The sequence below is a fragment of the Mchenga conophoros genome, linkage group LG10, assembly GCF_057382185.1.
Source record: "Mchenga conophoros isolate Kocher_MC1m ecotype Shallow Benthic linkage group LG10, M_conophoros_male_GT1.1, whole genome shotgun sequence".
Lineage (NCBI taxonomy): Eukaryota > Metazoa > Chordata > Actinopteri > Cichliformes > Cichlidae > Mchenga > Mchenga conophoros.
The window spans coordinates 20835726-20847673 of NC_140535.1; the positions used below are offsets into that span (position 1 = coordinate 20835726).

General features: G+C 40.9%; 2 protein-coding genes across 2 annotated transcripts; both read left to right on the forward strand.

Moving 5' to 3' along the window:
- The first annotated feature begins 2807 nt into the window (after positions 1–2807).
- LOC146565833 (E3 SUMO-protein ligase ZBED1-like) lies at positions 2808–4407 on the forward strand. Its single transcript, XM_085290173.1, has one exon. It carries the CDS (start codon positions 3463–3465, stop codon positions 4405–4407), a length of 945 nt encoding a protein of 314 aa, XP_085146299.1. The 5' UTR covers positions 2808–3462.
- Positions 4408–7820: 3413 nt separating this feature from the next.
- LOC146565834 (olfactory receptor 1E16-like) lies at positions 7821–8792 on the forward strand. The gene has a single exon (XM_085290174.1). The coding sequence runs from the start codon at positions 7821–7823 to the stop codon at positions 8790–8792; it is 972 nt and encodes a 323-aa protein (XP_085146300.1).
- The last annotated feature ends 3156 nt before the right edge of the window (positions 8793–11948 follow it).

The window sequence follows — 11948 nt, forward strand, 5'->3', positions numbered from 1 at the left end:
ACACAAACGTGCATTCCCACCCCCATATACACAACCAAATACTCGGCACTCACCCAACGTGTAGACAGACACAAATAGACACTGCACAGACAGTCACACTCCCCAAACATACTCTATAACCTAGGTCCAGGTACCCCCGCCCCCAGAGGGCCAAGCCGCACCTAGACCCAGGAGATGTAACCCTTCTCTCTGGGATGGAGGCAAGCGGACCACCTCCTTCTCTGCAGTAGCAGGGAGGCCCCGCATCCCAAAACCCAATCTGACGGCCAGCACCTCCTCCCAGCCCCCCAGCCCTGACGGCTAACAGAACCAGGGTGAGTGAAGACCCCAAACCTCCCTCCGCCCACTCATATGTAGTGTTGCTGTGTGCTGTTCTAAAGTGCATTTAAAACACAGGAGAGCGTGGTTCCTGCTTCCTATCAGAGAGCAGCACGGCTCCTCCCGAAAACCCTCAGTGTCTATATGCATTTAAAATTGAGGGTAGGGCACCAGCGCCAGAGGTGGGTTGGAATACACCGACCATCCTCTGGATGCTGTAAAACATGCCCACCTCCAAGGCCCTATATGTATGTGTTATGTGAGAGTGTGCGTAATGTGGATGTCTAAGTTGCAGAATAAAATTGAGGCAAGAGGTCAAAAATGAATCAGCGACAAAACTAATTTTGAGAGCTTCACTTTTACACTCAGCTCCCTCTTCACCACACCAGACCGGTGCAACATCTGCATCACTGCAGCCGCAGCACCAATCCGTCTGTCAATCTTCCACTACCTTCTCCCATCACTCACGAACAGGACCCTGGGGCTACGTCCACACTAGATAGATAGTGATAGATTTGAAATCAGTTACAAAGGGCAGCATTGTCATTGTTCATTCGTGCACAATGTCCCCAGTCTCCCTTGGGATGCTGTTGAAGCTCTGCTGGAGGTGTGCATTAAAGATCTCACGGACTGGGGCCTCTGCTAGGCATTCCCAGCTAGGGCTGCCACGATTAGTCGACTAGTCACGATTAGGGCTGGGACAACGCGTCGACGTAATCGATTACGTCGACGCGTAAAATACGTCGACGTAAAACAATTTACGTCGATGCGTCGTCACTTTCAAAAAAATACATGGCGGCAGCGAGTAGCGGTAACATGAGTGAGGTAGTCGCAGTCGACTTAAACCACTGCACCCGAACACGCAGTTCTACAGTATGGGGATATTTTAACCGAAAAGGAAGTGATTCAGTCGTTTGCCGGCTTTGTAAGGTGGAAATGGCCTATCATAAAAGCACGACGGCTATGCACCAGCACCTCAAACGACGACATCCAGGAGCAGCTTCTGAAAAGGACAAACCACCGTAAGTTTTCAACTTTTTTACTAACGCTGGTTTTTACCCGTTAATTCATCCGACCCCTCCCCCCCCTCCCCTAGACATACACTCACTCATAGACAGAGATAAACACCCAACCTCCATAAATACAAAACTAATTTAAGCTGCTTAGTAGTAACATATAGCAGCTGCTGTTTAGTTGTTTTTTTAATTTGTGGCCCATGCTGGCAAAATGAGTCGGAATGCGCGCAGGCTGATTATCAGAATCGGCGAAAGATGAAAATGTGAGACATAGAATTGGCCGCAGGAGAAATGTTAACAAGGATAATTCACCACCACCTAAACGTAGCCGTCGTGGACAATGTTACAACATCATTAAAGTGCTTGCAAAAGCAAAATGACAACGAACTCTTGATTTGTCAAGTTTAATGTCTTTCATCCTATTTGAATGCTGTTTTTATACATAATGCTTCTTCAGCTTGATCTTATAGGTCAAAGTTATGCCATCTAATGGCTAGAAAGCAGTGCACCAGTAAATGTGCCATCGGCTATGGCTGTTTAAACGCTATTTTTTGCAGTTATTTTTTGCAGCCATATCATATGTTCAACATTGGTGATTATCATTAATCTCTTACTGTTATGCTATGAAAGCACATGGCATAACAGTATTAGATTATTCTGTTATTATATGTTACCTTATATATGTAATCAAAGTAGTTGAATTAGAATACTGCTGTAGATCATATTATACCCTTTAATATAGAGTGTGTGAGCTGTATGTAGTTTAGTTCTCATTATACTTTTGAGTTAAAAGAACATATTCACTTATTAGTTTATTAGATAAGTGTGCATCACTCTGTATCCTTGATCTGCTGGGAATGTGTTACACTGTTTTCTTGACATGTTCTATTGTTGAATCATAAAGAGAAGGTTGTAAGCAGGAGACTCTGTGTCTAAGACAGGGGAGATAGACAGACCACATTCCACACCCCCACCTTACAGAAAGCAGAGAAACAACTGCCGAGGTCATAACTGAGGCGCCGTAAGAGAGAAAGAATGTTAATGTTTGGTCTTTTACGACTAGGTGGGGGCCACTAGAGACTATAAAAAGCTGAGCAACCCGTCACCATTTTGAGACTTGCTGTGACCCTCTGCAGGCAGGTCTCCCCATCATGATGGTCCTTATGCTCTTAAGTGTTGAATTGTATGGAAATAAATGATTGTTGATTGAGCATAAATACACCGAGTATTGTCCTTCCTTCAGCCCAAAGATTCAAAGAATTGGGAGATTTCAACAACAGTAAGGCACATACATGGTTTATATTTATTTATTATAACAACCAGATCCTTATCTAATTATTTTGATATTATGCTTTCCATATAATTATTTTGTAATTATTCGAATTCATCTGTGTGCTGTGTGTGATTTATGATTTCAGGAACAAACAGAAAAGTCTGGAGGACTACTGTCAGAGAAGAAGTACACCATGCACCCCCCAGGAGGCGGCTGTACTTACCGAGAGCGTCTTAACTATGATTTTAAAAGACATGAGACCACTTGCTGTGGTTGAGGGTGAGGGATTCAAAGAAATGCTGACCACTTTCCAACCGGGATACACTCTGCCGTCTAGGCGTCATTTTACAAGCATGATGGAGAGAAAGTATGAAACTTCAGTTGAGAAACTAAGGAATGAACTAAAAAAGGCCACATCCAAAATCTCCCTTACCACTGATGCTTGGACAAGTCTGGTCACAGAGTCCTACTTAGGGGTAACTTGTCATTTCATTAATGACAATTGGGATCTTCTCTCCTTCAATTTAGCAACACTGCCAGTTGAAGAGCGCCACACTGCAGAAAACCTTGCCTCCTGGGTGGAGAAGGTGGCAGAGAAATTCCACATTTCCTTGCATAATGTCCTTGCCATTGTGCATGATAATGCAAGTAACATAGTTGCAGCTCTCCACATCCTGAAAGAGAAGTTTGGAGTGGTGTCCTATCGGTGTGCCGGGCATACACTGCAACTGGTTGTAAACCATGCACTGAAAGATTGGCAAGATTGATAAGGCACTATCAGCTGCACGGGGCCTTGTAAAGCACATCAGGAAAAGTGAGCCAGCTTGCACCAAACTTAAGCAGAAGCAAAAGCAGATGGGTACAGCTGAGCATAAACTAATCCAGGATGTCGCTGTCAGATGGAACAGTTCATACTACATGATTGAACGTCTGTTGGAACAGAGATGGCCAGTGGTTGCGACGCTTTCAGATCCAAAAGTCACACAGCGTGGGAAACAGTACCTAGATCTGAAAAGTGATCAGTGGATTCTTCTGGATGAATTGAAGGAGGTGCTCAAGCCTTATGAGCAAGCCACTAATGTTCTTAGTGGACAGTCTTATGTCACAGTCTCTGTTCTTCCCCCCCTGCTGAAAGGTCTCCTGAAATCCACCAAAAACAAATCATTTGATTCTGCTGCAGTGAACTCTTTCCAGAACTGTGCAGAAGAGGAAATCTTGTATAGGTGGCAGCCAGAGGTATCTGCATTTCAAGCAGATGGAAAAAATGTGTCACTCATTGCTGCTGCCCTTGATCCACGTTTTCGTAAACTGAAATTCCTTTCTCCAGAAGATGCTCTGAAACTGCAAGTAACAGTACAGAGGGAGGCACTTGATCTCAAAAGGGAGCAGAGATCACAGTTACAGCAGGAACATGTGGGACAGGAAGCCTCAGCAAGTCCCCCAACAAAGAAGAGGTCTGTGTTGGACACTTTGTTGGGTACAGATTCTGAGGAGGAAGATTGTAATGAAAACACTGACCAGGGTGGGGATGGAGAAAATGAGGCGGTGAGGAAAGAAGCACTGCTGTATTTTGGGGAAGCCCCTATTCCAAGGGATAATGACCCCCTTACATGGTGGAAGAATAATGCAACAAGATTCCCCACACTGGCTAATTTAGCCAAATCATATTTGGCTGTACCTGCCACATCAACACCATCTGAAAGGCTTTTTTCAGTTGCTGGAAACATTGTCACCAAAAAAAGGGCAAGCCTGACTGCTGAGCATGTAGAAATGCTAACATTTCTCCACTCCAATGCATAACTACTTCATGTGATGAACATGATTGAACACACACACACACAAACACACACACAAATAGGAGAGAAGGCAGCAAAATGGATATTTTGTTAACAAAGAGCACTTTTTTTGCAGAGAGCAAAGTGAATGTTACGTTGTATTTGTTCAAAGACGCCATTGCTGCTGTTTATATTTTATTAATTTTTTGCTATGATTTCCTTTGTTCATATTTGTTCTGCACAACATTTAATTTTTTGTTAAAAACAGAAGATTGTACTACAATGTTATTGTGGATTTTGTTTTGTGAATGAAGAGCACTTTTTGGGAGAAAGCAAAGTGAATGTTACATTTTGTTTGTTTAAAGACACCATTGTTGCTATTTATTTGAAATGTTTTGTTAACTTTTCCTTAATTTTATATGTTTGCACATTTCATTTCTTGTTAAATGCTATTGATTGTATGACCTCTACAATTTTATTTTGCAATTTTTTTTATTAAAAGGTCTTCAAATGAAGAAATTTGTGTTTTTCATTGATATACATAAATTAGTAAATGTGAAATTGCTATACAAGTCAAAAAATATGGAAATAATCGATAATCGAATCAAATCAAAATCGAATCGGATTGAAAAATTAATCATTAGATTAATCGATGCATCGAAAAATTAATCGCTAGATTCATCGATTAGGAAAATAATCGTTTTGCCCAGCCCTAGTCACGATTACGTCGACTATTAAAATTGTCGACAACTAATTTAATAGTTGACGTGTCGTTTGAAGCTTTGTAAGATCACAAAAGACGCAGGAATAAGTAGTAGGATTTAAGAGTGTAATAACGGACTGAAACAGAAGATGGCAGCACTGCATGTACAAGGATGCCAGCTGCCATTAAACCCCGAAGAAGAAGAAGCTGTGTCCCAGAATTCGTAGCGCAGCCCAGCGCAGTAGTCAATAATGGTGGCAGCTAGTTAGTGTTAATATTACTCTTATTATTCTTTTTGGGTCACAAAATAAACGTTTAACATATTTTCAGGTGAACATATGTTAAAATATGATAAAAATGTGTCAGCTGTGTAAACTTCAAATATCTGCTAGGGTTTATCAAGACACCACATATTTTCAAAAGCGCTCCGACGTTTTGCGCTCCGACGTGGGTAACAGACGTCTCACCAGCTCGATAGCGAGTGGGGGTTCAAGGCTCACTAGAGCCAGTGAGAACACCGGACTCCTGGCTAATCCTTTTCAAACCCACCGCTGTCTTTCGCTACTCAGGTTAAACATGATATATAAGTCCCTTTGATAACTTAAAAATGTTGTTTGGCTTTTTCAGTGTTTTATTTGTTCGTGGGTCAATCGGTTTGGCTGAGATTAAAGTTATTAGATTAGATTAAATTAAATGTAACTTTTTTAATCCCTTGGGTGGGTTCCTTCGGGGTTTTCACACAAACAGAAAACTGATTAAACAGAAGTGTGAGACGGTCGAGAGTTTACGTCAGCGCCCGGTTATATTTTAGATAGCAAGGAGCAGACGGCAGCATTTCACTCCAAGGAGGGAGCTCGTGCCGTACTACCCGGCTTTCTTTAGACCGCGAAGGCTGGGTCCTCAGGTGGAAGCAGCCTCTGAATTTGAATGTAGACAATCCGAATGTTATAGTTTCTTTCCACTGTGTTCCTGTTAATGATAAACTACAAATTTACCCTAAATTACTAAAATATCGATATTTTAATGTAAGAATTGATTCTAGAGCATAAATGATTGGTATCAGAGGAATCGATATTTCAGGATTGATCCACACATCACTAGCAGGTGCTGTTTTTCTCTCATTTGCACTGAGGAGCAACTGTGAAGGTGAAGAGCCTGAGATGATTGAGTAGCCATTCACACACACTGTGGTTATGTCCTTACAGCAGAGACTCAAGAAGTGATTTTAGAAGACCTCAAGCAAGTTGTGCAGCAAACATAGTAGTCAGCTGGAGGACGGACTGCACATGGTTGTGTCACAGTTTTAGAGTAGAGCCGCCTTTTAAAACTGATGTTTTTTTAAATTCTGGGTTTGTTTTTTATCTCTACTGGTCTGGTGTAATATTAGTCGGGCAATGTGCACACTGGGTGCTCTTTAAGGGGTGGAAAAGAAAATCTCCCCAGTCTCCACAAGAGCAAGTGTGTTAGCTGACATACTGTAATATGTAATTTGCTGGTAATAGAATCATAGTCAGTCTTCCAGTAACAAACGACAAGGAAACAAAAGCAAAGTAAATAACAATCCAGCCATTTCTGCTAAGTGAGAAGCTTCTCGGGATGGATATCACAACTTCTACTGTCTCCTGATTTGCTGACTATCTGTCAGAGAGGCCTCAGTTTGTAACTCTGGGGGGCACCCTTCCTGATGTGCTGGTTAGTAATATTGGGGCACCACATGATACGGTCTACATCTCCATTCCTCTTTACCTTGTACACTTCTGATGACACTGCAGTGGTTGGGTGCATTAAGGGGGGGGGGGGGGGGGGCAGGAGTCTGAGTACAGGGATCTGGTGAGGGCAACTGTAGAATGGTCCGAAAGAAACACCTCTTTCTGAATGTCAGCAAGACAAAATAGATGGTGAGATGGCCCATCACAACATCATGGGTGAAGACCAATTACACCTGCTTTAACACAACATTACCTACGAGCTTATTGACACAGGTAACAGTGCCCAACAGCAAGCTTGGCAGGACAGCAAAGCCGGTATTTGGTAAGCTTAGATTAATAAAAGAGATGGTGGTTGACTTCTGGAGGAAAAAAAACTGTGAGTTGGCCCATCACAACATCTGCTCCACTCCAAACTTCCAAGGCAGTGCACAACATCTATCTATCTTTTCATTCCATTCCAGCCATCCATCCTCTTCTGTTTCATGAAAAAATACATTACCTTTGATGAGTCTTTTAACACATGTTAGCGTTTACCATTATTGACTGACTTCTATTAACTAAATTTGCTACTTACGAGCTTATTGACACAAAATAACAGTGCCCAACAGCAAGCTTGGCAGGACAGCAAAGCCGGTATTTGATAATCTTAGATTAATATCAGGAGTAGAAAAAGGGCACACATTTTCACAAAGTACCCTTTCCAGCTTTTTAATTAATCCAAAACAACATGATTTTGAGTTGTATTGTCAGTCTGAGGTTGACCAGCATTCGGAAAAAAATTCGGGATAGTAAGATGGCAGTCAGAAAATATTAACCATTATGTAATATTCCTATTAGTTAAATTGTCTGCACAAAGCTGTAACCATATGGTTTGATGTCATAGGGGAATGCAAAGTGACTATAAGGGACAGAACACAAACGTGCTCTGCTTCCATTTGGAGCCAGTCTTAACTAAAGAAGGTTTGCTGAAACATAAAATAAAGGACATTAACTTTAACCTTCAACATTAAAAAAAAAATTATTCAAATGGAATTTTTTAATTCAGCTGTTGGGAAAAACATCACATTTGTGAAACCTGCATATTTCATAATAAGTGCATTTAATGGCATAGCTAATATTAGGTATTACTTTGTCTTTCTGTGCTTTATCTACATTTTTTCAGTGGTGGGAAACACACTACTGATGATTGGCATAATTTTGGATCATACATTGAGAGGTCCAAAACATATTGGAGTTGTGAACTTTGCATTTACAGACCTGTTAAGTAGCTCTGCTTTGATGCCAAAGCTTGTTGACATTTTTCTGTTTAACCATCACCATATCTCCTACAATGACTGCTTGGCATTCATGTTTTTCTGCTTGACCTTTTTTGCAGCTCAGGCTTTTAATCTGGTTGTGTTGTCCTTTGACAGAGTCATGGCTATCATGTACCCGCTGCACTATCAAATGAGAGTGAGCCACAGGCTCATTTTATCTTTGATCGCTTTTTTCTGGCTTCTTGCAATTACTATCATACTCACTGCAGTTGGTCTTCTCACAAGACTTTCTTTCTGTGACTCTGTGGTTATTCAGAGCTATTTCTGTGATCATGGACCTGTGTATCGGCTTGGCTGCAATGATCTTACTCCAAATCGTGTAATTGCTCATTTGGCACCAGTTCTTGTTCTTTGGGTTCCACTGGCATTTATCGTGGGAAGTTACTGCTGTATTGGTTATTCTTTGTCAAAAACTGCTACATGTAGGGAAAGACTAAAGGCTTTAAAAACCTGCACAAGTCACCTTTCATTAGTGGCAATTTATTTCCTCCCTGCACTATTTATCTTTACCTTTGGGAGTACAATACTTCCAAATGCAAGGACTGTAAGTCTGTCTTTGGCCACTGTCATGCCTTTGACTTTAAATCCAATAATCTATGGTCTTCAGACACAGGAAATCAAAGAATCGTTGAAGAAGTTATTAAAAGTTAAAATGCAATTTAAAATTTCTGCAAACAAATAAAAAGCATTCAGATTTGAACCTTAGCAGTACCCAATCATCCTTTGCGGAGGGGTTTAAAAAGCTGAAAACATAGAAAATTTCATATAAAATAATCCAAAATATGGCAAACAAAACAATGTTTCATGTCTCATAATAACAATATAACATTTTATAATTGTTATTGAAAATTGAGACTATTTTAAATGTAAAAGAGTCTGTGAAAGAGTCTAATGTAATAGTGTATTTGATGCTGGTCAATGAACATTACAAAGTGTAAATATGCATTTGACTTTAAACCTCAAGGCAGTTAATAAAAGCCCTACTGTGACTTTCAAGATATCTAGACTTGTTAGTGGAAGTTTCTGTTTTGTGTATGGTCTTGGTCTCTAAGTTTTGTGTAGTTATTTAATTGTCACTTTTTATGGTGGAAACTTATGTCCAGAGTATGATTTAGCTGTGACACCTTAGCATTAAATGCACTTTAAACCAGTTTAAGGTAAATCATTTTAAAAGTAAAATAAAAACTGTAAATCTAATTTCGGCCTTTCTCATTGGAAAACACAACTGTATGATATATTACAGTTATTTTATTGCAAAAATCTCCTTTCTTGGTACTTTAGTGTAGTACTACTGGTACCTGTGCTCACCAGAACATTCCAGTTCAACACATAAGAAATTATACTTGACTGGCATTTACAATCATCCACTGCTTATGGTTAATTAAAAAGATAATAGCAGATGAAGTCTACTCCAAACAAAGACACACTCTTAACTTTAAAAAGCTTGTGACATTTACACATTCTATGTGAAAACAGATTTAGGAGGTCAAATTAGCTTTTCAGTGTGTGTAGGGATAGGAATTGCTACGAATGTAGTGATTTCAATCCCATGTTCAAAGTCAATTATCAATTTAATTTCTTATAGATTCTCTTCATGGGGTTTCAACACAATCTCCAAGTAGGATATCACCGACATTACAGTCATGCAAATTGCTTGACATTCATGTTTTTCTGCTCTACTTTAATTTCAATCCAGGCGCCATCTTGTAAAGGTCACAGTATGACACACTGGAGCCACTGTTTACCAATAATAGACAAAATAAAACCTTCCCATTGCCCAAACATAGATATCATGCATTCCTCCAATGGGTTGTGTATTCTTCATTGTTCATGTATTGTTTTGGATAATGTTCTGAGGCCTTCCAGGCTCTGGTTACAGAACTGTCTGGAGCAGTGTTCTTGGGGATGAAAGTGCAACACATATCTCTAAACATTGCACATACACCCCCTTAGGACCTTAGGACATTGTAATGTATATAATTAATGCGATCTATGCGATTAATGTGACTACCCTAGGGACCCCTATGGTGTCCATATATGTTAGAAACCCCACAAATAAGTCAAACAAGTAAGTGGACCTTTAGAACAGCACCTGGCATCTACGCTGGGCTGTGAGCTGCCCTGCCCTGTTTCCTGAGACCCTTACCCCCTTTTCACCCAGCATAATAGTACAAAGCCGCTCTTGCCCATGGGCCAATTTATGTCATGTTTTCCCTGGAGGCATTCCCTTGGGCTGGATACACCACCGTACACCAGTCCACTGGGATCTCTCCTGCATCATACATCTGACTTCCCTAGTTGCTCACTGTAAAATCAAAACAGGTATAGTTAGCTTTTCTTGGGGTAAAATGTCCTAGATTAGTTTTATTGTCAATTGGTGGAAACAGGCTGGAGAGAGTTTAGCAGTTTCCTATATAAACAGCACTTCTTGTTATTTTAAGCATACAACCAAATCCCCACGTGTCATTTGAATAGAAAGGGCCAGGTTCAGTGAAGAGGTGTGGGCAAGTGTAGGGATGGGTACCGGTATCCGGGTTCTGACATAAACGGTAGTAACCAGACCGAAAAGCAGCGCACATTTCGGTGCTTTATTTCGGTGCTTTTTTTCCTAAGCTGTGATACACTTTAGATTCTAGCCAATCATTTTACGTTTCCGAGGATAGTAGGCCGGTCTAGGTACGTACGTTCTTTTATGCAGAGCTACAGATTAAAATGCCCAAGGCGAAGCGGTCAAAAGTCTGGCTGTACTTCACAGCAAAAGATGCAAACTCAGCGGCCTGCAACAAGTGCTTTAAGGTGATATTGTCAAAGGAGGTAACACCTCAAATCCGATGAAACACCTGGTGACGCATAGCGTTTTTTTTAAAAGCCAAGAAATGCGCCGTATTTGATAGCTTGCTGCAAGACCTCACACCGTGAACATCTACTGCGGGTGGGTTGCCAGTTATCGGACCCAGAGCAACATCCCCCAAAAACCCGAAGAATAGAGTCCTGGCCCCTAGCCCTGCCAGTGTAGCAGAAATGATGACGGATGATAATGGCAGCAACAGCCGTTCTTCTCTGCGTGAGTAGCTTAATGTTGTTCGTGTGTAATTTACGTTGAGTAGGCTAACCACGTTATTACATTAATGCATGTAAGGTGAACTAGCAAACATGATCATAGCTACATGCGGCTGTCTTCTTGTTTGATGGCAGATACTCCCTTCACCCTGGCCAAAAAGGCTAAAATGACCAAAGAAAAAGTGGAAAACAGTTAAACATGAGAGGTTTTTGGACAAAGTTTGTGTTTTTTCCATTGATTAAGCACTGCTTCCAGCCAAGAGTGACACCATATATGCCCCATAGCTGCAGAAAAGGCTAACATTGTTATCTTTTTACAAAAAAACAGCTGAACATGAGAGGTTTTTGGACCAATTTTGTGTTCTCCATTCTTTAAGCACTGGTTTGAGCACCATTTAAGCACCAGCACTGTTTCAAAAGTACCGGTTTGGCACCGGTATCGGATAAAACCTAAACGATACCCATCCCTAGGCAAGTGGCTACGCCCGCCGCACAGTCTGACACCTTTTGTTCCTTTATATTTTGAATTAGCCAATCTAACCCCAGGTTGCTATTTCTATACCCATTACATGTCAGTTCTCTTAGTTGCCGCGCTTTTTTCCCTCTCTGGACAGTCTGTCCCCCTTTAACGAGTGGACCAGATGTGGGATGACCACTGTGTTCGGGCAATTAACATAACATAAAAATCACACAGACTATTAGTAAAGCTAATACTCTCAGACCTCCCATTACTTTCCAGCTTCTACTTTTTTTCTACTACCCTGAGGTCTTTTCCACA

What these genes read in the sequence shown, in the direction of transcription:
- LOC146565834 (XM_085290174.1), top strand. Translation starts at nt 7,821, where the DNA reads ATGGAATTTTTTAATTCAGCTGTTGGGAAAAACATCACATTTGTGAAA.
- LOC146565833 (XM_085290173.1), top strand. Translation starts at nt 3,463, where the DNA reads ATGGGTACAGCTGAGCATAAACTAATCCAGGATGTCGCTGTCAGATGG.